Genomic DNA, 27,345 nt, shown 5'->3' on the forward strand with positions numbered 1-27,345 from the left:
AGGTAATTTGCTTGCCAATTCTCTACTCCTGGAATGAAGATTGCAGAGATGCAAGGAACATGAGCTTCTGCCCATGTTAGAATCTTGTTCACCTCTCTCTGAGCATCCCAACTCCGGGTGCCCCCTTGGTGATTGATGTAAGCTACCGCAATAGCATTGTCGGATTAAACCCGAATCGGGTGGCCACATAACTTGCGTGTCCAGGTTTTGAGGGCTAGATAAACTGCCCGAATCTCCAAAATGTTGATGGGTAAGCCTTTTTCGGGCTTGGCCCAAGTTCCCTGGGAAGAAGCCTCTTCCAGGATTGCTCCCCAGCCCAACAGGCTGGCATTCGTAGATACCACTTTCCAAGTAACCGGGAGAAAGGATTTACCTCCTTGCAAATTTTTGGTGCTTAACCACCAACTGAGGCTCTGACACACCTCTGAGGACAGGTGCATTGGCCAATCTAGAGCCTGGATCCTTCCAGGCCATCAGGATACTGTTCTGAAGTAGCCTTGAGTGAAACTGTGCATACAGGATAGCTTCGAAAGAGGCCACCATCTTCCCCAACAATTTCATGCAGAGGCGGATTGATGGTTTCTCGTTTGCCCTGACCGTGCTGACCAAATCCTTTAACCACTTAAGACCCGGACTAAAATGCAGGTAAAGGACCAGGCCCCTTTTTGCGATTCGGCACTGCGTCGCTTTAACTGAAAATTGAGCGGTCGTGCGACGTGGCTCCCAAACAAAGTTGGCGTCCTTTTTTTCCCACAAATAGAGCTTTCTTTTGGTGGTATTTGATCACCTATGCGGTTTTTCTTTTTTGCGCTATAAACAAAAATAGAGCGACAATTTTGAAAAAAATTCAATATTTTTCACTTTTTGCTATAATAAATATCCCCCAAAAATATCTAAAAAAAATGTTTTCCTCAGTTTAGGCCGATATGTATTCTACCTATTTTTGGTAAAAAAATCGCAATAAGCGTTTATCGATTGGTTTGCACAACATTTATAGCGTTTACAAAATAGGGGATAGTTTTATTGCATTTTTCATAAATTATTTGTTTTTTACTACTAATGGCGGCAATCAGTGATTTTTTTCGTGACTGTGACATGGCGGACACATCGGACAATTGTGACACATTTTTGGGACCATTGTCATTTTCACAGCAAAAAATGCTATAAAAATGCATTGTTTACTGTGAAAATGACAATTGCAGTTTGGGAGTTAACCACTAGAGGGCGCTGAAGGGGTTAAGTGTGACCTCATATGTTTCTAACTGTAGGGGGGCAGGGCTGGATGTGTGACGTCATTGATAGCCTTTCCCTATATCAGGGAACAGACGATCAATGACAGCACCACAGTGAAGAACGGGGAAGCTGTGTTTACACACAGCTCTCCCCGTTCTTCAGCTCCGGGGACCGATCGTGGGACTCCGGCGGCGATCGGGTCCGCGGTTCCCACGGCCGCGGTCACGGAGCTTCGGGTCACAGGCGCGCTTCCGCGACCCACGGCTGGGCACTTAAAGAGGACGTACAAGTACGTGCTTGTGGCCAGCCGTGCCATTCTGCCGACGTATATGTGCAGGAGGTGGTCCTTAAGTGGTTAAAGATTTGATTTTTGGCCCCGGGAGGAATACTTTAGTTTAGGTTGTGTCTAAGACCATGCCCAAATACTCTACCCTTTTCCGGGGCTGTAGAGGGGACTTTTGGAAGTTTAGGATCCAGCCCAAATACTCCAAGTATTTTACTGTACTGAGTACACTGTGATTTAACTGTGGCCTTGACTGTTCTACCAATAGTAGATCGCCTAGATAAGCCGTTACTGTTATGCCCTGCGTCCTTAGATTTGCTAGAAGTGGGGCCAGAACCTTTGTGAACACGTGAGGAGCCATAGCTAAGCCAGAAGGTAGAGCCACAAACTGATAGTGGCAATGTTCCACAGCGAACCTTAGGAACTTTTGGTGAGCGGGATGAATAGGCACATGCAAATATGCATCTTTGATGTCTATTGACGCCAAGAACTCCCCGCCTTGTAGGGTGGACACCACTGATCGGATTGTTTCCGTTTAGAAACGGATTCAGAGCCTTTAGATCCAGAATGGGTCTGACGTCTCCGTTTGGCTTCGGCACCACAAAAAGATTTGAATAGAACCCTGTGCCTTGTTCCCTTAGGGGAACCTCTTTGATTACCCCTTGGGACAGTAAGTGATCCAGTGCTTGGAAGAAGGGTTTTATTTTTAATGGATTTTTGGAGACATTTGAGTTTAGGAACCGATAAGGTGGGATTTCCCGGAATTCTATCTTGTACTCTAAGGATACCGTGGAAATTACCCATTTGTCCCAGATCCCTGTCTGCCAAGCTGCTGAAAACTGCCGAAGAAGCCCCCCCCCCACTCGGCCGAGCAGGGGCGCCCCTTCATGAGGAAGCTTTGGGGTTCTGTTTACCGTTTTTTTGTACCCACGGTCTTTTGTGACTCTGGGTCTGATTCTGATATTTTGGTTTTGAGGTTGATTGAGAATGCCGTCACCACTGCCTAGAAGCAGAGGTCCCTGGAAACGGGGAGGAGGACCATTTAAAACATGGGCGTTTCAAATTTATTTTTCTCATTCAAGAGAGCGGACTTTCCACTTGAGATTTTTTGAATGTATTTATCCAGATCATCTCAAAAGAGTCGTTCCCCATGAAAGGGGAAACCAGCCAAAAGCTTTTTACATGTCGCTTCCGCAGACCAATGCTTTAACCAAAGGATTCTGCGCATATGCACCAGTTGGAGCGTAAGGCGGGATGCCTGTTGGATAGAATCTCTTATGGCATCGATCGTAAAACATAATGCCTTATGCAGGTTCTCCGAAAGCTTAAGCTGATCTGGAGGGAGATGCTTAAGTCCCTGTTTCACCTGCTCCTTTAGTACCTGACACATACCAACAGCTGCCACAGCAGGTTGGGTAACAGCGCCCGCCATCATAAAGGAAGATTTAAGTAAAGACTCTAATTTCTTTTCAGAAAAATCTTTAAACACCTGTACATTGTCTACTGGACAGGTTAGGTTTTTATTTACACAAGAAATGGCTGCGTCTACCGCCAGTAGCTTCCATCTTTTAGTAAACTTTTCCTCCATAGGATAGAGAACCTTAAATTTCCTAGGAGGAGAGAAATGCTTGTCTGGGTGCTGCCAGGCAGCATAAATATGTTTTTCCAATAAAGCATGAACTGGAAAGGAACATGCAGCTTGTGGAGATTTTAAAGCAGAGGTTCACCCAAATAACATGTATATAACATTACATTCTGCATACCTCCAACATGTACAGTATGCTGTTTATTTATTTTTTTAGGCTCTACATACCGTATTATTGCTATTTTCCACCCGGCTTCCGGGTACTCACTCCTGCGGGAGTAGACGTTCCTATGCAGAGGCGCAGTGTCATGTGGGACTTCGCCCAGATGATTGACATGCTTGAGAAAAACTTCCCCCCGGCGGATAAGGCGCGTCACGAGTTTCCGAAAGTAGCCGAACTGCGATTCAGCTCGATACGGTGCCTGCGCACCAACTAGGAGCCGTGTAGAGCTGACTGCGCAGGCGCCGTATAGAGCTGCGACTTGAAATTACCAATTTCCAATCAGTAGTAACTAAACATAATTTCAAAATCAAGTCGCTAATCACATTTTACAATAAATCTCAGAACTTCACTTATGGCCCTTTTTTCTTCATTTTATCCATGGTAATTTCTTCTGTTGGAGCCCATTCTTGGCCAGTCCCATCCAGGTACCAGTACAGACCTTAGGCCACCAACTGTACTAAAGCTCCACCTGATCCTTTTTTCAGGCGAAGGGTCATGGTGGTCTGGTAAGTAGGCACTTACCTCTATCTTTCACCGGGTGTGGCAAGTTTGATATGTGTTTCGTGGTGATTGTGTCTACTTTCAAGTCAACCATTTGATGCATGGACTTACCAATGCTTATCATTTAGTGACCATTGCTGCATTTTTTGGACCTGCTTGCAACTATTTTTTGATGTTGTCATTATATAAGCACTTGCACTTTAAATCACTATTATATTGTTGACCTTATAGTTTATATATTGTTTCAAACTAGAATTTGGAATTTATTTATCACTTACTATTAGCGCCCCCTTATTATTATACACCCCCACATTGCTAAAGTTGTTTTCACACCACTTTAGGGGAGCAGCTTCTTTAATATATTTATATTTTTATTACCATAGCGCGGAGTTCTCTATTCATTAAGATTAGACAGTATCAACCTTCACCCTCACTGTGGGCAGTGTTGTGCCAACCTTCAGGGGTATGGGTTCCTATTTAAAGGAGACCTCTTCCCTGGGCCTTGTAGAAGACTGCCAGAAAGCTTTTAAAAAGCGAAGGTGCTGGATCCCAGAGCCCAGTCCTCCAAAGAGAGACATTACAGGCACCGCCTTGGGTACCATCAATTTGGCGTAATTAATAAGCACTTTGGATGGACCCGGCGGCGTAGCTCCCTGACCCCCAGAGGGATTACCACAGAGCTCCTTCTTAGCACATCCTTCTCGTGTCCTTCACCTTCGACACTGGCGAAAAAACTGAGGTACTTCCCTTATTGGAGAGGTTATATAGAGGGGAATGTGTCTTCATTGGTTGTGTCAGTGTCCAATCACCTGAGGTGAACTATACAACCCATATGTAAGGACTTAGACTATGTGTGTCCCGTGGTGTATGATAAAGAAAACTTATTTTTTTTTTCCATGACAAAACGGTTGTGTGTACACGGCATTACTTTTCTGGGGACAACCCAAATATTTGGAATTTTCTTTTAATTTCACTTTCAATGATAATGGTAAACGGGACAAATAGAGAGGGGGCACACACAGCAATAAAAACCGACAGGTATTCAAATGCCTCTCCACTCCAAAACATCAAAAACAAAGTTATACTTTAATGGCTTTTCATAAACTTTAGAATAAAATTCAAGTTACAATGCTTTGAAATTAGAACACTTCACAACCTACCTTTCATCTATATCTCTAACATCTTAACCACTTGAGTCCCCCAGCCCTTTTCTCCCCAAATCCTCTTGGTTATGTGCATTATGGTCCCTGTCACATGGGTCTGTCCAACGGGGAATCTGTCCGCTGACCCTGCTGAGCAGGTGAATGCAGGGGCGGACTGACCATTCGGGCACCCGGGCACTGCCCGAGGGCCCCATGCCACTAAGGGGCCTCATAAGGGTTGCCAGCCACAGTAAAACCAGGGACAGTATGTAAAAATCTGTGTTTTTTTTTTTAATCCCAAGATTATAGCTGCCCCCCCCCTCTCCAGTACCTTTTCAGTGTGTGTATGGTGTATGTGTATTCTGTGTGTATGTATACTGTGTATGTATAGTGTATGTGTGTGTGTGTGTTTAAATACTGTGTGGCCCCAAAAACCCCTATTGCGGGGGGCCCCATGAGTTGTCAGTCAGCCCCTGGGCAGATGGCTTGTCTATGCCCACTCCGACTCCGCTTATGCAGAGTGGACACAGACACAGTTCGCTGTCCTCTATGGATGGTCGGATGTAAATTGACCTCCTGTCCGTTTATACCCGACTGCTATTCAATTTGCCAAATGGATGGGGAACGGATCCCTTATCTGTCTGTTGTTGGTGGATGGGATTGGATGTCTGCAGGTCTAACTGGACACTAGGGATGTTCGCGCGAACATTTAGAACCCCATTGACGTCAATGGGACTCGAACGTTCAAATTCAAAAGTGCTCATTTTAAAGCCTAATATGCAAGTTAAAGTCAGAAAACGGGTTTGGGGACCCGGGTCTTGCCCCAGGGAACATGTATCAATGGAAAAAAAAGTTTTAAAAAAGGTCGTTTTTTCTGGAGCAGCGATTTTAATGATGCTTAGTGAAAATAAAAAATGAAAAATTTCTTTAAATATTGTACCTGCTGGGTGTCTATAGTAGTGGCACGTGTTTAGAACTGTCCCTGCACAAAATGTAAAGATAAACCACCAAATAGGAGGCGCAGCCCATGCAAAGGTATGGACGTCGGAACAGCCGTCATATTTTATGTCGTTTACGTAAGTCGTACGTGAATGGAGCTGGGCGTAGGTTTTGACGGCTCCCGTGCGCATGCGCGGAGTGACGTCTTTGCCACTCCGGCCAATCACAGCACTGTGATACCCAGAAGTAACCTACCGGAGAGATGTCTGCGGCTGGAGGGGGAGACGAGGACGGCTTTGGGGGATTCGATCTGAGGTAAGTAATTCATAATGAGATACTAGTCATACTAGCTCATTATGCCTTTGTCTTGCAGTTTTTTTTTGGGGGGGGCTTACAACCGCTTTAAGACTGATGGCGTGTTTATTTTGGCCCGTCTCTCTCCCCTTAAGTGTATTGCTTTGGAAAGTCCCAAATAGTCATGGTTATAGCCTGCTCTGTGTCCTGTGATGTACGATAAAGAAAATTTGATTTTTTTTCTACTTACCTGTAAAATCTATTTCTTGGAGTACACCATGGGACACAGAGGTCCCTCCCCTCTTTCTGGGAGTTAATTGCTTGCTACAAAACTGAGGAACTTCCTGTATGGGAGGAGTTATATAAGGGAGGACTTCCTGTTTGATTGGTCTGCCAGTGTCCATTCACCTATAGGTGGCGAAAAACCCCGATAGTTATGATTATTGATTGCTCTGAGTCCCATGATGTACTCCAATTCATAGATGTTACAGTAGGTAGGAAAAATACAAATTTTGAGTTTATATACTCTTTAAATTAAAACCAGACAAGCAAATTTGCTTGCTTTGATCCAATTTTAATGCATGTGTTTCAAAGACAAGCAGTGATCAAATGCTGCAGGTCACACATGGAGAAGCCAATAGTTAGTAGACTTTTTCTACACAACTCTAAATGTACAGTCAGCATTCTTGGTGACAGCAAGAACCAAGCTTTGATTTTAATGTTTTTTTCTGTAATAACCGAATCTAAATGGCTGAAATTATGTTTATTTCTCTTGGTTTCTAGCTCAAAATCGCATAGCAGGAGAAGGGAAAGGCATCAGAGATGAGCTTATCACCCTGGAAATTGGGTCACCAAACGGTCCAGACCTAACGCTGATCGATCTGCCAGGAATTACGCGAGTCGCTCTACCCGATCAGCCCCCAGATATTGAGCAGCAGGTTTGTCTTATGGCCTTCAAGGGGAAATCCAGACATGTTACCTATCGCCCACCTCCTTCACCCCCTATTTTCTATTATTTCTTTTTTAAACCCGCTGAACATACAGTATCTTTTTTTCTGCAGTTTTCTTGCTGGTCCAATGAAGTCACCAGGAATTCCACTTCTTCCCTGGGGGTGGGGGGATTCTTCCTGGACTGAACACTACTCACACACTTATATGTGAGAGCGCCACACAGTCCAGAAGTACCTTGGGTGCATGGTTGGTGATAACCTGCTCCCAAGGGAGGTGCGCAAATGACTGTCTGGGCTCACAGGAATTGGTCAGAATGACAAAGTGTTGTTCCAACTTGAAAAAGACCCCTGCCACTGGATCGAGGCGGAAGTTAGGGATGGCGCTGGAACGAGGAGGGGGTAAGTGAACATTGCCACAATTTTTTTGTTGTTTTACAGAGGAGGACCTATACATTTAAAAAAAATAATCCAGTGTTCCGCTTTAAAGGGAAATTATAGTCCATATAATCCATGTATGGTTGGTGATAACAGGGGCGGACTGACCATTGGGACTCTCGGGCACTGCCCGAGGGCCCTATGCCACTAGGGGGCCCCATCAGGGTTGCCAGGTTCAATAAAACCAGGGACAGTATGTAAAAATCTGTGTTTTTTTTACATCTGTCCCTGATATGTTCGAAACCGACATGCTTTTGATGTGAAATGCCTGAGATTTTAGCTGCCCTGCCTCTGCACTGCCTCCTGGCGAGGTGGCCATTTATAAGCCCGGGGGCCCCATAATCTTCTATTGCCCGGGGGCCCTATAAGTTGTCAATCCACCCCTGGGTGATGATACTGTATGTAGATAGAGGCAGACAAAATTTGTACATTACATAAACAGCCTCTGCTTTTTGCTTTCCAGTGCTACATAATGGTTTTGCTTTACTGCTCCTTGCCACAATGAAAGTCTATAAGCCTGGGTTCACACTTGTACAACAAACGCTCCGACATTGGAAGCTCATGACGTGTGAAAATCAATGTTTCCCTATGAGAGCCGTCTTAACTGGTCCGACACAAGTCGGTCCGACTTTGAAAATGCTCCCTGCATTTCTTTGGTCTGACTTTGATCCTACTTCAGCCCATCAAATATCATTGAAGTCGGATCAAAGTAGGATCCTTGTCCTAACCATCCGACTTGGGACATCCGACATGTGATTACAGCAGCAGAAAAAGGAATTTATGTCACACTGGGATTGTTTTGATTGGTCAAAGGACAAGTCAGACTATCACAAGGTCGGATCAAAGTAGTATCCTGTTCATTAAAGAAGGATGGATGTAGGACCAATGTAGGATTGATGCAGGACTGATGTCGCAGAGCAAAGTAGGATGACAGTTGTATGACTGTCGTGTAGTATCAGTGTGAACCCAGCCTAAGACTGGGTTCACACTGGTACGACAAACGCTACGACATTGGGAGCTCATGCTCATGACGTGTGAAAATTAATGTTTCTCTATGGGAGCCGTCTTAACCACTTAACCCCCGGACCATATTGCTGCCCAAAGACCAGAGCACTTTTTGCGATTCGGGACTGCGTCGCTTTAACTGACAATTGCGCGGTCGTGCGACGTGGCTCCCAAACAAAATTGGCGTCCTTTTTTCCCCACAAATAGAGTTTTGTCTTGGTGGTATTTGATCACCTCTGCGTTTTTTTTTTTTTACGCTATAAACAAAAATAGAGCAACAATTTTGAAAGAAATTAATATTTTTTACTTTTTGCTATAATAAATATCCCCCAAAAATATATAAAAAAACATTTTTTTCCCTCAGTTTAGGACGATACGTATTCTTCTACATATTTTTCGTAAAAAAAATCGCAATAAGCGTTTATTGATTGGTTTGCGCAAAAGTTATAGCGTTTACAAAATAGGGGGTATTTTTATGGCATTTTTATTAATATATATTTTTTACTAGTAATGGCGGCGATCAGCGATTTTTTTTCGGTACTGCGACATTATAGCGGACACTTCGGACACTTTTGACACATTTTTGGGACCATTGGCATTTTTATAGCAATCAGTGCTATAAAAATGCATTGGATTACTATAAAAATGCCACTGGCAGTGAAGGGGTTAACACTAGGGGTGGGGAAGGGGTTAAGTATGTCCCTGGGTGTGTTCTTACTGTGGGGGAGGTGGCCTCACTAGGGGAAAAACTGATCTTCTGTTCACACATTGTATGAACAGAAGATCAGCATTTCCCCCCCTGACAGGAGCGGGAGCTGTGTGTTTACACACACAGCTCCCGGTCCCCGCTCTGTAACGAGCAATCGTGAGTCACGGACGCCCCTAGTGGCCGCAAAGAGAGCCAACGTAATATGACGGACTCACGCCCAGGAGAGCCGACCTGCCGACGTAGAATGACGGCGGCTGGTCGGCAAGTAGTTAACTGGTCCGATACAAGTCGGTCCGACCAGGGCTGCTGCAAGACTATTTTGCACCCTAGGCGAGACCAGCTACTTGCGCCCCCCCCCCCTTAAAAATGTTTTTATCAAAATAAATTCAATAATTTTCGCACCAGAATTTCTGGTGGAGGGATGGGGCCAGGTGGACAAGGGACAAGAGAGGGGGTGCAGCAAGGTTGAAGGAGGATGGAGCCAGGTGGACAGGAGAGGGGGGTCAGCCAGGTAAGGGGATGGAGCCAGGTGGATGGGGGGGTACAGCCAGGTGGACAGAAGGTGGGTGCAGCCAGGTGGAGGGAGGATGGAGCCAGGTGGCCAGGAGAGGTGGGTTAGCCAGGTGGATGGGAGAGGGTGCAGCCAGGTGGGGGGAGGATGGAGCCAGGTGGACAGGAGGGGGGTGCAGTCAGATGGACAGGAGGGGGGGTGGAGAAATAGAGCAAGGTGGACAAGAGAGGGATGGAGCCAGGTAGACAGGAGAGGGGGAAGCCAGGTGGACAGGAGATGAGGTGCAGCCAGGTGGAGGGATGGAGCCAGGTGGACAGGAGAGGGGGAAGCCAGGTGGAGGGAGGAAGGAGCCAGGTGGAGGGATTGAGCCAGGTGGACAGAAGGGGGTGTGTAGCCAGGTAGAGGGATGGAGCCAGGTGGACAGGGGGGATGTGTAGCCAGGTGGAGGGATGGAGCCAGGTGGACAGGAGGGGGGTGTAGCCAGTTGGAGGGATGGAGCCAGGTGGACAGGAGAGGGGTGCAGCCAGGTGGGGGGAGGATGGAGCCAGGTGGACAGGAGGAGGTGCAGCCAGGTGGACAAGAAGGGGGGTGTAGCCAGGTGAATGGATGGAGCCAGGTGGACAGGAGGGGGGTGTAGCCAGTTGGAGGGATGGAGCCTGGTGGATAAGGGGGGTGTAGCCAGGTGGAGGGATGGAGCCAGGTGGATAGGAGGGGGTGGAGCCAGGTGGAGGGAGTCGCACACCAGTGAAAAGGTCTGACTGGAACTTGGAAGCCTTCACCCCCTGCGCTTCCCCCGACCACCTGACAAGTTCTTACCTTGGGGCACTTCTTTCCAGCTCCCTCAACATGGCAGCGGGCAGCAGTCGGTGTCACAAGTCCCAGGATTAGGAGATGGGGTCTCTTACAGGCTGTGAGTCACAGCTCATGCAGGGAGAACTCCTCCATCCAATCAGCTGCTCGTTTGGTTCCACTCCAGACCGCAGAGAGGCTGGGCTCCTCAAAGACAAGTGACCCGGCGGCCTCGGCCCAGCGTGTGTCCTATGGCCAGTCCATCCGGCTGTCTCTGTGCACAAAGCCCCTCTCCCTGCTCCTCCAATGGCTGCACGCCTGCACATCGCCTAGGGAGGGAGGCTAGGGAAGGCAGAGAGCTAACACCCACGGCTGCCGGACATTGGTATGGTCGCCCCTGGCTCTGGGGGAGGGGGATCTGCCTGCTTCTTCTCCCCGCCAAGCGACTCTGCATCTAGCCTGCTAGAGCCGCGGGGGGCGCTTCCCTCTACACTCCGCACCAGCCACCACTCGCCAGGGGGAAACCAATTCTCTTGAGGGGACCCAGCGGCTGTGGCTGCGCTCCTAGGCAGCAGTGCGCCCTAGGCGGCTGCCTAGTTCACCTAGTGGGAGCGCCTGTCCTGGGTCCGACTTTGAAAATGCTCTCTGCACTTTTTTGGTCCGACTTTGATCCTACTTCAGCCCATTGAATATCACTGGTTGGATCTAAGGCGGATCGCCGTTTTAACTGATCCGACTTTGGCACGTGACTTGTGCTCTGATAATCTTGAAGGGGTACTCCACGCCAAATAAAAAAAAAAAACGCATGGGCTCCACCTCCAAGAGCATACCAGGCCCTTCGGCCTGGTATGGATTCTTAGGGGAACCCCCCATGTCGAAAAAGCGTCTTGGGAGTCCTTACCCATTCACCTAAAAAAGTGTCAAAAATAAAACACATTACGCATGTTTTTAAAGTAATTTAAACTTTAATTTTTAAAGTAATTTATTAGGGTAGCCCAGTCATCTCTTCCGATCTTTTCTACCCTCTCCAGCTCTTCTGTGTCCTCCGTTGACGTCTTCTGCCTCTGTCGGTTCTTCTCCGCTCTCTCCGGTTCTTCTCCCTCTGTCCTGGTCTTCTTCTGCTAATTTCGTGTTAGTAGAAGTTTGGTGAGTTTCTGAATGGCCGTTCGAGATGACGTGTTATTTATTATTGGCCTTAGCGTTATTGCTTTGACATAATTTTTTTGGTTGAATAATGATTTGATTTGGTATATTTTCTATATTTTTGGATGCATAGAATGCACTCTTTGGTTATGTTCTATTGGCAGATAGCATGTGTAATTTAATTTTTTTTATTTTTTTAATGCACAATAAAGAATTTGTGGAGAATAATTCTTGGCTATGTGTTTTGCTTCATATGACAGTTTGGGAGTATGCAGTTACATAAAAAAAATATACAAAATTGACAAGGGACACCAACATAGTTGTATCTTTGATCTTAAAAACTACGGATAATGGTGTTGTGGTAACTTGCCCAAATAAAAAAAAAAAAAAAAGCATAATAATAATTTCTTGATATCACTAGAAAAAAAAAGCCTTTGAAAATTAGTTTGAAATAACTCCATCAGTATTACCAGCAAAGCAGCTTCATCATTATCCCATTAAAGAAGAAGAGAATGTGCGCTGCATTTGGAGATTTCATAATTTGCCATGTCACGAATGTTAATTCTCCATGACAAACGCTAGTTTACAAGACCGACGGCTTCTGGCTCATCCTTGCATCCGAGCATGCGTGTTTGTACTTTGGACTTTTGTCAGACGGACTTGTGTACACACGCTCAGAAAATCAGACAACACACATTTGTCGGTGGAAAAATTGAAAACCTGCAAGCCAACATTTGTTGGCGGAAAGTCTAACAACAATTGTCCGATGCAGCATACACACGGTCGGATTTTTTCGACAACAGCCTGTCATTGAACATTTTCTTGTCGGAAAGTCCGATCGTGTGTACAGGGCTTTTGTCCGTAGGGTTCAATATTGAGTTTGCAGCTACAGTATCTCACAAACGTGAGTACACCCCTCACATTTTTGTATATATTTTATTATATCTTACATCAGGGTCCCCAGAGAGCCCTGCCTTACATCAGGGTCCCCAGAGAGCCCCACCTTACATCAGGGTCCCCAGAGAGCCCCACCTTACATCAGGGTCCCCAGAGAGCCCCACCTTACATCAGGGTCCCCAGAGAGCCCCGCCTTACATCAGGGTCCCCAGAGAGCCCCTTCCTTACATCAGGGTACCCAGAGAGACTCTTCTTACATCAGGGTCCCCAGAGAGCCCCCCTTACATCAGTGCAACCCTTACATCAGTACCCCCAGAGAGACCCGCCTTACATCAGGGTCCCCAGAGAGCCCCCGCTTACATTAGGGTCCCCAGAGAGCCCCCGCTTACATCAGGGTCCCCAGAGAGCCCCCCTTACATCAGTGCAACCCTTACATCAGTACCCCCAGAGAGCCCCTCTTTACATCAGTGTCCCCAGAAAACCCCCCTTGCATCAGTGTCCCTAGGGGGGCCCTCCCTTACATCAGTGTCCCCAAAGAGCTCCCCTTACATCAGTGACCCCTGGGAGAGCCCCTCCTTACATCAGTGCCCCCTGGGAGAGCCTCCCCTTTACAACAGTGCCCCCAGATAACCCCACTTACATCAGTGTCCCCAGAAAGCCCCCATTACATCAGTGTCCCCCGAAAGCCCCCCTTACATCATTGCCCCTAGAGAGCCCCTCCTTACATCAGTGTCCACAGAGAGCCTCCCATTACATCAGGGTTCCCAGAAGGCCCCCCTTACATCAGTCCCCCCAGAAAGCCCCCCTTACATCAGAGCCCCCCCTACATCAGTGTCCCCAGAGAGCCCCCTTACATTAGTGCCTCAGGAGAGCCCCTCCTTACATAAGTGTCCCCAGAGAGCCTCCCCTTACATCAGGTTCCCCAGAGAGCCCCCCTTACATCAGTGCCCCCAGAAAGCCCCCCTTACATCAGTGCCCCCAGAAAGTCCCTCCTTACATCAGTGTCCCAAGAGAGCCCCCCCCCTTACATCAGGATCCCCAGAGAGCCTCCCCCTTACATCAGTGCCCCCAGAGAGCCCCTCCTTACATCAGTGCCCCCAGAGAGCCCCCCTTACAACAGTGACCCCAAAAAGCCCCCCTTACATCAGTGCCCCCAGAAAGTCCCTCCTTACATCAGTGTCCCCAGAGAGCCCCTCCTTACATCAGGATCCCCAGAGAGCCTCCCCCTTACATCAGTGCCCCCAGAGAGCCCCTCCTTACATCAGGATCCCCAGAGAGCCTCCCCCTTACATCAGTGCCCCCAGAGAGCCCCTCCTTACATCAGTTCCCCCAGAGAGCCCCACTTAAATAGGTGTCCCCAGAAAGCCCCCCCTTACATCAGTGCCCCCAGAGAGCCCCCCTTACAACAGTGCCCCCAGAGAGACCCCTTACATCAGTTCCCCCAGAGAGCCCCTCCTTACATCAGTGCCCCCTGGTAGAGCCCCTCCTTACATCAGTGCCCCCTGGGAGAGCCTCCCCTTTACATCAGTGCCCCCAGATAACCCCACTTACATCAGGGTCCCCAGAAAGCCCCCATTACATCAGGGTCCCCAGATAGCCCCACTTACATCAGTGTCCCCAGAAAGCCCCCTTACATCATTGTCCCCAGAGAGCCCCTCCTTACATCAGTGTCCACAGAGAGCCTCCCATTACATCAGTGTCCTCAGAGAGCCCCCCCCTTACATCAGGATCCCCAGAGAGCCTCCCCCTTACATCAGTGCCCCCAGAGAGCCCCTCCTTACATCAGTTTCCCCAGAGAACCCCACCTAAATCGGTGTCCCCAGAAAGCCCCTCCTTACATCAGTGCCCCCAGAGAGCCCCCCTTACAACAGTGCCCCCAGAGAGCCCACTTACATCAGTTCCCCCCAGAGAGCCCCCCTTACATCAGTGCCCCCTGGGAGAGCCCCTCCTAACATCAGTGCCCCCTGGGAGAGACCCTCCTTACATCAGTGCCCCCTGGGAGAGCCTCCCCTTTACATCAGTGCCCCCAGATAACCCCACTTACATCAGTGTCCCCAGAAAGCCCCCATTACATCAGGGTCCCCAGATAGCCCCACTTACATCAGTGTCCCCAAAAAGCCCCACTTACATCAGTGTCCCCAGAAAGCCCCCCTTACATCATTGCCCCCAGAGAGCCCCTCCTTACATCAGTGTCCACAGAGAGCCTCCCATTACATCAGGGTCCCCAGAAGGCCCCCCTTACATCAGTGTCCACAGAAAGCCCCCCTTACATCAGAGCCCCCCTACATCAGTGTCCCCAGAGAGCCCCCTTACATTAGTGCCTCAGGAGAGCCCCTCCTTACATAAGTGTCCCCAGAGAGCCTCCCCTTACATCAGGGTCCCCAGAGAGCCCCCTTACATCAGTGCCCCAGAAAGCCCCCCTTACATCAGTGCCCCCAGAAAGTCCCTCCTTACATCAGTGTCCCCAGAGAGCCCCCCTTTACATCAGTGCCCCCAGAAAGCCCCTCCTTACATCAGTGTCCCCAGAGAGCCCCCCTTGCATCAGTGTCCCCAGAGGACCCCTCCTTACATCAGGGTCCCCAGACAGCCCCCCTTACATCAGTGCCCCCGAGAGCCCCCCTTACATCAGAGTCCCCAGAGAGCCCCTCCTTACATTAGTGTCCCCAGAGGGCCCCCCTCTATCATTAGTGTCCTCAGAGGGTCCCCTTTTACATCATTGTCCCCAGAGAGCCCCCCTACATCAGGGTTCCCAGAGAGCCCCCCCTTCCAGAAGTTTCCCTGTACCTGGCTGGTCTGTGCTGTCTGTGCACCTCCAACCACCAGCATATCTCTGTACCCCCCACCTGGGGGAAGGTGGGAGTTGGCGATCGGCAGCTCTATGGTGTCCAAGGATGGCGGGATCTCCCTGGGGCTAGTTCTCTTCCCCCAGTGTATACAGTGGAGAGGGGATGGGCCTCTGACCCGGGCATGTATCAGCAAGAGTGTACAAGCAGAGCGACTGACTTGTACACTGAGAAATGAAACTGATACATGCCCCGGTCAGAGGCCCCTCCCTTCTCCACTGTATACACTGGGGGAAGAGAACTACTAGCCCCAGAAAGATCCCGCCGCCCACGGGCAACATAGAGCTGCCAATCGTCGCCTCCCACCTCCCCCCACTGCAATCCAAATGGACAGCCAGAGGTGCAGGGGGAGATACCTGTATCTGTTTGAACTGGATGTTCTTTATGGTTGAACAGGATGTTCTTTATGGTTGAATTAGATGTTTATGGTTGAACTGGATTATTTATGGTTGAACTGGATGGACGTGTGTCTTTTTTCAACCTATGTAACTATATATAGGGTCTTGGGGCCCCCCCCACAGCCCCCCCACAGCGGCAGAACGACAGGACCCAGTCGCAAATGCGACTGCTGCGAACGTGAAAGTTCCGCCACTGACACAGCCATTAATGTCTAAACTGATGGCAACTAAAGTGAGTACACCCCTAAGTGAAAATGTTTAAATTAGGCCCAATTAGCCAATTTACCTCCCCAATGTAATGTGACTTGTTAGTGTTACAAGGTCTCAGGTGTGAATGGGGAGTCACTGGAAGTACAACATGGCACCTCATGACAACGATAAGTTTTGTTTTGCTCTACATAAAGATGGCCTAGGCTATAAGAAGATTGCCAATACCCTGAAACTGAGCTGCAGCACAATGGCCAAGACCATACAACGGTTTAACAGGGCAGGTTCCACTCAGAACGGGCCTCGCCATGGTCGACCAAAAAAGTTGAGCGCACATGCTTAGCGTCATATACAGAGGTTGTCTTTGGAAAATAGACGTATGAGTGCTGCCAGCATTGCTGCAGAGGTTGAAGGGGTGGGGGGTCAGCCATACGCTGCAGACTGCATCAGATTGGTCTGCATGGCTGTCATTCCAGAAGGAAGCCTCTTCTAAAGATGATGCACAAGAAAGACTGCAAACAGTTTGCTGAAGACAAGCAGACTAAGGACATGGATTAATGGAACCATGTCCTGTGGTCTGATCAGACTAAGATAAACGTATTTGGTTCAGATGGTGTCAAGCGTGTGTGGCGGCAACCAGGTGAGGAGTACAAACAGGGCTGCCATCAGGGGGGTACAGGCATTACACCTGTAAGGCCTCGTACACACGACCGTACATGTCCGCTGAAACTGGTCCGTCTGTCGTGTGTAGGGCCGACCGGACAGTTTCCCGGCCTAGCGGACAGGTTTCCAGCGGACAAAAGTTTCTTAGCATGCTAAGAAACTTGTCCGCTGGAAGCCTGTCCGTCGGACATGTCCGATGGTCAGTACGACTCATCGGACATGTCCGCTGGCCCGAGAAGCCGCGCATGGCTTCGAAGTGACGCATGCGTGGAAGCATTGAACTTCCGGATTTGCGGATGTGGCGGCGTCAACATCACCGCCACGTCACTGTGCTGTCTGTCCGCGGGGATTTCGGTTTGATGGTGTGTTAAACCATCCGCAGACCGTTTTCATCGGACATGTTCGCTCGTCTGTACAAGGCCTAAGGGGCCTGAATGTCCCAGGGGCCGGTCGCCCCCCCCCAGCTTGCGGCTGGAGAGAGGAGAGGAGAGATAGATGACACTTTCACTCCTTTGGCACCGGGTTCCCAGCGGGCTCGGCCGACTGGAGAGAGGAGAGGTGAGATAGATGTCTCTGCAGCAGCCCCCCAAACCCCCCCTCCCCAAATTTCACCGGGATCGGCCGGCTGGAGAGAGGAGAGGTGAGATAGATGACTCGGCAGCACCCCCCCCCTCACTTTTCTTGTTGGAAAATGTGAGAACCGGCGCTCAAATTTTTCTTGGCGGAAATTCCGACAGAAAAATTCCAAAGGAGCCTACACACGGTCGGAATTTCCGACCAAAGGCTCAAATCTGACTTTTCTTGTCACAATTGCATCCAGGCACGAAGCCCACCTGGTCCCTGTGAATGAGAGAACAAAGATATTTGTTAATCCAGACTCTTATGCCGCGTACACATGATAATTTTTCAGCATGAAAAAAACGTTGTTTTTCAAAAACGTCATTTAAAATGATCGTGTGTGGGCTACACATCATTTTTCAGGTTCTGAAAAACGAAAAAAAATAATTCCGAACATGCTGCATTTTTTAACGACGTTTTAAACAATGTTGTTTTTCGGGTTGTAAAAAATTATCGTGTGTGGGCTAAAACGATGTTTTAAACCCGCGCATGCTCAGAAGCAAGTTATGAGACGGGAGCGCTCGTTCTGGTAAAACGACCGTTCATAATGTAAGCACATTCATCACGCTGTAACAGACAGAAAAGCGCGAATCGTCTTTTACTAACAAGGAATCAACTAAAGCAGCCCAAAGGCGAATAGAACTTCCCCTTAAGAGTGCCGTCGTACGTGTTGTACGTCACCGCGCTTTGTTCATAATTTTTTTAAAACAATGGTGTGTGGGCAACGTCGTTTTTAATGATGAAGTTGAAAAAACTTCGTTTTTTGGACATGCTGAAAAATGATCGTGTGTACGCGGCATTAGGCCTCGTACACACAACCATTTTCCTTGTCAAAAAAACATCAAGAAAAGTGCTGGCAGAGCTTTTTTTGCAGAGAAAAACAGTTGTGTATGTTTTTTGCCGAGAAAACTGCCGTGGATCTTGACGAGAAAAAAAGAGAACATGCTCTCTTTTTTTTCTCGTCGGGAGTCTCAATTTCCTCGTCGTGTTTCTGGTCGGGCTGGTTTACGACGAGAAACATGTTTGCGTGTATGCTTAGAAACCCGTGCATGCTCAGAATAAAGTATGAGACGGGAGCGTACCTTCGGTAAAAGTATCGTTCGTAATGGAGATAGCACATTTGTCACGCTGTAACAGACTGAAAAGCGTGAATCGTCTCTCACCAAACTTTTACTAACACGCAGTAACACGAGATTAGCAAAAGCAGCCCCAAGGGTGGCGACAGTGGAATCGAACTTCCCCTTTATAGTGCCATCGTACGTGTTGTACGTCACCGCGTTTTTCTTGACTGTGTGTATGCATGGAAAGCTTGACAAGTATGTACGAGGCCTTAGAACCTTCTCCAGCAGTTTCTTGTCCTCATTCAGGTTGAAATTGTTGCGGCTCTAGGGTCATCACAGGGCTCTTGGGAATCATAGAGATGTGGGCTTGTAAGGATTTTGGGGAGCAGGGGGGAGTAATCCTTTTTTGAGTGAGTTGAACATTTGGGTGTCAGGTGGGATACCAAGAAAGGGGAGTTTTTAGTAGAAACAGGAAAACCCATTAAGCCGGGAGATTTGGAGGGTTTCAAAGATTTGATTGCTTGGGTGACCCCGGTCTCGGTGATGTCTGCATTGAGGATTCAATGTGCCTCCGCAGAAAGAAGGGTGATGTAGACGTTGAAAGAAGAGGTCAGCTTCCACGGAGGCGAATGGGGCTGGCTTGTTGTAGAGATTTTCCAAAAAGTCTGAAAAAAAGGAAAACTATTTTAGTTGGGCCCTGGGCTTCTAATTGTGGTTTTGTGGGCCTCCCAGAGGTTGGCGTGACAGAACCTACGTTCTCCACGAAGATTGACTCTAGATGAGTTTGGATTTGAAGGAAGGCGTTCTTGGAGGTTATTAGGGATTCGTTCAGTCGTCATTAGAAGGATGGGCGTTCAAGGTTTGGAAGGGCAGAGGACAGCAAGAGGGGATCATGGTCTGACCATGGTGTGGGAGGAATTGAGATATTTTCACTAATGGTAGATGTTGAATGAGCATTAAAACGAGATCAATCCTGCAGAAACTGTTATGATGATGGGAAAAGAAGGTGGAATTGTGTATGTAATTGGATGTAATTCCTACCATATGTCAACAAGACCAGGTGTTTGTAGGAGAGTGTGCATTTGCGCTTTTTGGACAGGGTCATGAAAAGGCATCGAGCCCGGGGATACTGTCTATGTAAGAATGAGTTTAGGGAGATATTGGAATCGCCCATTAGAATAACAGTGCCCTTACTATGGTGGCTAACGACTTTTAGCAGGGGAGAAAAAAACGTTTGTTGGAAGCGCTTCGGGGCATAGTGAGCTATGACTGTGACCTCCTGATCTCAAGCCTTTTGTTTTATTTTAACACAGATTAAAAGGATCATCATGAAATATGTTGCACGGAAAGAAACCATAAATCTTGTTGTGGTCCCCAGTAATGTGGATATCGCAACCACTGAAGCATTGCAAATGGCAAAGCAAGTGGATCCCAATGGAGAGCGAACAGTCGGTATGTAAAAAAAAAAATAGTTTTACAAAGTTTACAATGTTTTTATTACATTACTTCCAGGCAATTCTGTGTGTTGTTTCTACACCTCTGATCACTATCTACAGGCTGCCGTTGCACAAATAAAGCATAGATCTTATATGCCATTGCAGATGCTTAGTGGCATCGATCTTCCCTTTCTGATTGTTCAGTCATGAATTACAGACACATTCAACCACTTATGCCGCGTACACACGATCATTTTTCGGCATTAAAAAAACAACGTTTTTAAAAACGTCATATAAAATTATCGTGTGGGCTTCACATCGTTTTTCATGTTCTGAAAAATGACAAAAAAAAAATTAGAACATGCTGCATTTTTTAACGTCGTTTTAAAAAAAATCGTTTTTCAGGTAGAAAAAAATGATCGTGTGTGGGCTAAAACAACGTTTTAAACCCGCGCATGCTCAGAAGCAAGTTATGAGACGGGAGCGCTCGTTCTGGTAAAACTACCGGTCATAATGGAATAAGCACATTCATCGCGCTGTAACAGACAAATCGCGAATCGTCTTTTACTAACAAGGATTCAGCTAAAAGCAGCCCAAAGGCGAATAGAACTTCCCCTTTAGAGTGCCGTCGTACGTGTTGTACATCACCACGCTTCGATCATCATTTTTCAAAAACGATGGCGTGTGGGCAACATCGTTTTTAATGATGAAGTTGGAAAAACTTTGTTTTTTGGACATGCAAAATGAATGAAAAATGATCGTGTGTACGTGGCATTAAGCCCCGGACCATTTGGCAGCCCAAAGACCAGAGCACTTTTTGCGATTCGGCACTGCATTGCTTTAACTGACAATTGTGCGGATGCGTGACATGACTCCCAAACAAAAATGACGTCCTTTTTATCCCACAAATAGAGCTTTCTTTTGGTGGTATTTGATCACCTCTGCGGTTTAATTTTTTTGCGCTATAAACAAAAATAGAGCAACAATTAAAAAAAAAAAAAAGCAATATTTTTTACTTTTTGCTATAATAAATATCCCCCAAAAAATATATATAAAAAAAGTTTAGGCCGATACGTATTCTTCTACATATTTTTGGTATTTTTCTTCCTCTCCGTGAGACGATCGTGGGTATCCCCGTGGACATCGAGTCCGCGGGACCTGCGATCGGACTCACAGAGCTTGCGGCACGCCCACAATGCTGCATCTTAAAGGGGGCGTATCTGTACGCCCATATGCCCAGCCGAGCCATTCTGCCGACGTATATTGTCGTGCGCTGGTCGGCAAGCGGTTAAGCTGTAACTGTCTACAGTGGGTATAGAAAATAATCACATATTGTTGCTTTACAGTCCTAAATGAAGACTGTAACGGAACGTCCCACACTCCGCTTAAGTGCTTCCGTCATATACCGCTTCCTATCAGTCTGGATATAGATATCAGATATTCCAGCTGCCCTCAACACACAACGAGGCGAGACTTGTTTGTGTGCTGAACAGGGAGTGTTTAATAGAACCAATAATACAGCCTTATATACAGTTAGAGGAGGTAACCAGAACATAAATTAACATGAGCTAATTAACTAATCATTTACCCAGACGAGGTGACTCTGAGATATGACCTTTGAAGGTAGACATCCCGGCTCCTCTCACCTGCTATACAATACACATTATCATAAGTGTAAACACAGGACACCTCCACAATAGCAGGGTCAATTAGCATCTAGCAGTATGTGTCCCAACATGATGAATGAATTACTCTTACAATTAACCTGTTGAGTTCAGAATCAACAACCTGTAAATAGTTCCTACAGATATCCTGGAATATATTGTGGATAATAATGAAATAATCCCATCTCAGGTAGTCCAAGATATCATTTATAAGTCATCCTATGCCCTTAGTGGACATAGGATGATTTTAGACATAAGATGGTTCGGAGATGTCCCGGGTGAGTCTGTCACAAAGACTGACAGTTTTTGTTTTATCCAGCTGTATCTACTCAGTGCAATTTATAACATCCAATTGAAAGATAGAACACCAAAATGTAATAAAAATAATTCAAAAACCCAATCACTGAGTTGGAAAAATTATCTTCCCCTTCCTAAAAAATGACTTGAAAACGCAATCAAGTGTAGCTAATCACCTTCTCAATGGCACGCAAAGCCATTTGTCTTTCTACTGTGATCAGTTGTGGTCATTTTGATTAGCTCAGCATGAAAAGAGCTTTCCTTGAGAATTTCAGTCCCTTGTAGTGCAACTGAAGTAAATAATCAACTGTGGGTGGCAGGGCACTGTCAAAAGATCTCCAGGATAAAGTTGTGGACAGGCAAAAGTCAGGAGATGGATACAAAAAAATGTCAAATGCTTTATCAATGCCTAGAAGCACAGTAAAGTCTATTATTAGGAAGTGGAAGGTGTTTGGTACAACACAGATCCTCCCTGGATCAGGACGTTGCTCCAAACTGGACGAAAGAGCCAGGAGGAAACTGGTCAGAGAGGCTACCAAGAGGCCTGAAGTATTTGCAGAGGGGTCATTGTGTGCATGATACAACAATATCACAAATTCTCCCCAACTGTGGCTTGTATGGGAGGGTTGCAAGAATAAAGCCACTTCTCAAGAAAGGCCACATGCAGTCATGACTAAGCTTTGCCAAAAAAGCACCTTGAAGATTCCGAGGCCACATGGAAAATGGTGTTATGGTCAGATGAGACTAAAATTAAATTATTTGCTCTCAACACAAAAGCATATGTCTGACGGAAATCCAATACAGCTCACCATCCAAATATCACCATTCATACAGTAAAGCATGGAGGTGGTAATATCCTGTTATGGTGTGTTTCTCTGCAGCAGGGACTGGAGCACATGTCAGGATAGAAGAAAAAATGGATGGGGCAAAAAAAACGTCAAATTCTTGAGGAAAATCTGCTGCCCTCTGCCAGAAAGTTGTCAATTGGAAAGAAGGTTTACTGTTGTGTGCTAACTCAAAGCACACAACAAAAATGACCATGCAGTGGTTGAAGTAAAAAAAGGTGAATGTCATTGCATGGCCTAGTCAGAGCCCAGACTTAAACCCCATCGGAAATCTGTAGAATGACTTGCAGACTGAAGTCCACAAACTATCACATTTAACTGAACTTGAGCAGTTCTGCAAAGAAGAGTGGGAAAAGTTAGTAGAGACCTATCCAACAGACGAAAGGTTGTAAATAAAGCAAAAGGCGGTTCAACAAAATACTGACATATGGGGGTGATCCTTTTTCCCACTCATTGATTTTGTATTTCTTCTGACATGTTGGTGTTATGTAGCCATACCCCTGTGAGGGCAGATTAATGAAACTGTAACCCACTGGCTGTCCCGACCGTGCAAGTCCTCCGACACCTCTGACACTTTGGGTTCAGACATTTTGGTAGTAACCAAGACAATTAGAAGCATACACACAACTTGAAAAAACTGTTGAACTTTGTTTATCAATGCATTAAAGGCATTACTGTTTAATAACATAAGCTTGTTTCTTACAGTAGTTACACTTGGCAAGTACTGATAATGACAGAGGCAGTAGAAACAATCACAGTTCAAACCCTGTTTATGAAGACACCTATGGGAACAGGCAGAAGAAGGGCAGGGGGATGACCTTTCGCTATGTCAGTCCACTCCCTTCTGTTCCTCAACGCCACAGGTCCAGAGAAATTATAATATTGTATGTAATTGTAGCACTACCCCCGGAGGAGCTGCTGGTTGTTTTGAGTGGCACATTTACCTCATGGCTCCTCCGAATTCCTAGGGGTGGATGATGCATATTGCATTTGGTAGAAGTAAAGGAATGTCCACAACAGGTGCTCTTTGCTGTGCTCTTTATTACCCAGCCGGGTAAAAACAATAAACTTGTGGTGAGGAAATGTAAAGTTGAAGAAAGGAGAACAGCAGATTCAGGCGTGATGATAGGGAAACAGTCCTGCTCCCAAACGTAACACTTCTTTGCACCACTACTGCCTGAGTGGGTTTAGCGTACCCGGACAGGCCTCTCTCACTGACCTGGCAGCCGGAGTATCACTCGGACATTTGTAGGATAAAGTCCCTGCCACAGACCCTCCTTGGTGAACTTGAACTTGAGGAAAAGTCTCTGCCACAGACCCTCCTTGGTGAGCCTCAGAAAGACACCTCTGCCACAGGCCCTCTCTGGTTTGTAGTTACAAAGGTAATCCTCCTTAGATGATTTATGCCTGGATCTCCTTCAACTTGTCGCCCAGGTACCGACCGACAGGTGATCAATCCTTCAGTGTCCGGCTACCTTGATCCCCAGTGGTTTGTCGAGGCCCTTTTGGATCGCCAGCCTCTTAATGGTGCTCCTCAGATGGACTCCCCACCCAACAGCAGTACAGCTTGGGATCCTCAAAGGTGGGAACCCAGTCGCTCACTGGTTCCCTATCGCTGTTCAGATGCTCCGGGCCAACATGGTCCCGGAACCAGGAACACCAGGTGGCACGCACGCCCCGGCCAGGTAGGCCATAACGCAGAGGCGCCGTGATGTGGTCACCTTAAAGGTGGGTGCCACACTCGAAGGAGAAGAAGACGACCCAGAACCAATGGCGTCTGTCTCATAAATACCCCTCCCCAGCATGCACAGCCAGGTCAAACCCTCCTGATTGGCTGCTGGGAAAGAGCACTCAAACCTTGACTCCACTGCTGCCACCTGCAGCACCGGGGTTGGAAGAAAACCCTGGCGCAACAGAATAGCCCACAGCACAGCCCAGCTGAGACAGAGACCCTGTTTTACACTTAACAATCTTGATCAGAGTTTAACTACACTCTGATCTCCCTCTAAATTTAACTAGCACCGGTACTGTAAAGTACACAGGCGCTACATAATTCAACACAAACAGCTTACCGTAATCTGTATAAACTTTAACCGGCTACTTTAAGGAATAGAGTCCCAGGTGGAAATGAGGCCTTTCTGGCGCTACAAATATCAATCCCTTGTGAGGGGGGGGATCTTAGTTGCAGTCCCTTTGAAGAAAATAAATCCTGGAGTGTTCAGCTAGCTCTAAGGTGATTTTTCTGAAGATATTCTGAATAGCAGAGTAAGGCCAATTTGGCTGGTGTATCCTGGGAATGCAAAGTGTGCCTGTGATATCCTGACACACGATAAACATTGTACCTGCTTGACAAGGAATAGGTGTGGCACAGATTTCTACAGGTGTAGGCAGAAGGAAAGACACCATTGTCTGCATGCAGTGTCTCTTATGAGGAGAAGATGGGCAGGTGCCCGCTCACCGATCCCTGCGACTGGTGGTGTTGAAGACAAGGTGTGATGGCTCTGTAGCGACTCCCTCCTGGCTCAAGGGATGGCGTCTGACCTTGCTTCACACTGTGCCGCGGCCCAGCTGGATCTGGTGTGGATGGAGCAGAAGCAGCCTTCAGGCTGCCGCCGGACACCCAGATGAAGCTGGCAATGGATGCCCTTGAATGCATACGCGATGACTCTCTCTCTCGCGCGCAACTCGGCCACAGCACCGCTTGACACAGAGTCCTTGCTTGCAGATCCAGGCCGGGTTCCCAAGAGGAAGATCCCGCCCACTCACAAGCCTTTCATCACCTTTCCCAGCATCGTGTTTTTCTTCCTCAGCCGACTAATATTTGTAGTTCAAAACAGTCCAGCTGAATGCAAATCTTGGCTCCCTGGACTACATGTCCCAAGATGTTTTGCTTTACCCTTTTAGCACAGTCATTCTAAATTCAGGAAATTACAGCACAGTCCAGGCTGAACACTATGGCCCCGTACACACGACCGAACATGTCTGCTGAAACTGGTCCACGGACCAGTTTCGGCAGACATGTTCGGTCGTGTGTACGGCCGATCGGACAGGATTCCAGCGTACATTTGCCCGCCAGACCGTTTTCGAGCGGGCAAATGTTTCTAAACTTGCTTAGAAACATGCCCGCTGGAATCCTGTCCGTCGGACATGTTCGGTCATCTGTACAGACTTACCGTACATGTCCGAGTGGCCGCCATCCCTCGCATGCGTCGAATGACTTCGACGCATGCGTGGAAGCATTGACCTTTCAGCGTCGCGCACGTCGCCGCGTCATCGTCGCGGCGACGGCGCGAACACGTCACCACGCTGTCTGTCCGCGCGGATTGACTCTCATTTCTGTATGATGGTGTGTACAGCCATCATACAGAAATCTTCGGGCGGGCATGTCCGCTGAAAACGGTCCGGCGGACCGTTTTCATCGTACATGTTTGCCCGTGTGTACGAGGCATAAGAGAAAATAGCTTCACAGCAGCAATACCACACAGTGTCTCCTGAATGCAGGTAACATCAGCCTGCTCTTGGGTACAGTTATACAGCTAGATAAAACTAAAATGGCATCTGTCTTTATTTTAGGCTGCAAAGCAACAAAATGTGATTATTCTATACCCACTGTATATCAGGAGTCGCCAAACTTTTCAGTACTAGGCAACATCGTATAATTAAGAAATATTTGCAGGCTAAAAAAAAAACAATCGGAGCCCCCCTTTACATCAGGGTCCCTATCAGAGTCTTCCTTACACCAGGATACACATCAGAACCCCCCTACATCAGGGTCCCCTTTAGATTCCCCAAGCTGCAAGCTGACTTGGAAGACCCAACCACAATCTGAGACAAATGATGTTGCATGTTGGGGATGTAATACTGCTGCTTATGGATGGATGGGGTGCTATATTTCTAATTTCCAATGCATGTGTGGCCACACTCACACCCTTTTAATATGATTGAATGTATCCTGCACCACTTTAGTACCTTGTTTTCAGGTTGACATGTGATTGTGTTGTACTGATGATTTCAAGGGGTTACAATCCGCTGATTTAGGACTGGGGTCTTCTATTCTGTTTAGCATGAAGGGGTTAACCACTAGGTGGCATTGAAGGGGTTAAGTGTGTCCTAGGGAGTGATTCTAACTGTTGGGGGCGTGGCTACAAGTGACATGTCACTGATCGCTGCTCCCGATGAGAGGGAGCATACGATCAGTGACAGTTTTACTAGGCAGAACACGGAGAGGCTTGTGTACACTTGCCTCTTCCCATTATGCAGCTCTGTGACCCGATCGCGGGACACCGGTGAACCTAAAAAATATTGCCATTTAGCTTGACCTATGTAGGTCACATATGGATGGTGTACTAATTTACTTTTCTCTATCTCATTACACAGGGATCTTGACTAAGCCAGACCTGGTGGACAAGGGGGTGGAAAACGATGTTGTAGGTGTGGTGAGAAACCAGATATACATCCTTAAGAAAGGCTACACCATCGTGAAGTGCCGTGGGCAGAGTGAAATCGTGAACAGAGTTTCCCTGGGGGATGCCATCAACAACGAGAGAGCTTTCTTTGAGAACCACCAATTTTTTAGGTAATGTGGCTAACCTCCCAGTTGTACTTGCTGATGTCTAAACAAGCAGTAATAAGAAAAAAAAACTTCTTCAAAATCTGATTTAACCAAAAACATGA

At 47.3% G+C, this 27,345-nt stretch overlaps 1 protein-coding gene across 1 annotated transcript in view; it reads left to right on the forward strand.

The window, feature by feature from the left end:
• Positions 1-27,345, forward strand: part of LOC120927974 (interferon-induced GTP-binding protein Mx1-like) — a 103,346-nt gene that overhangs the window by 24,958 nt on the left and 51,043 nt on the right. Inside the window, exons 5-7 of the mRNA XM_040339009.1 lie at positions 6,984-7,138; positions 19,743-19,881; positions 27,049-27,247. Of these exons, the coding sequence (XP_040194943.1) occupies positions 6,984-7,138; positions 19,743-19,881; positions 27,049-27,247 (493 nt within the window). The remainder of the gene's footprint in view (positions 1-6,983; positions 7,139-19,742; positions 19,882-27,048; positions 27,248-27,345) is intronic.

This window comes from Rana temporaria, chromosome 2, assembly GCF_905171775.1.
Source record: "Rana temporaria chromosome 2, aRanTem1.1, whole genome shotgun sequence".
NCBI classification, from domain to species: domain Eukaryota; kingdom Metazoa; phylum Chordata; class Amphibia; order Anura; family Ranidae; genus Rana; species Rana temporaria.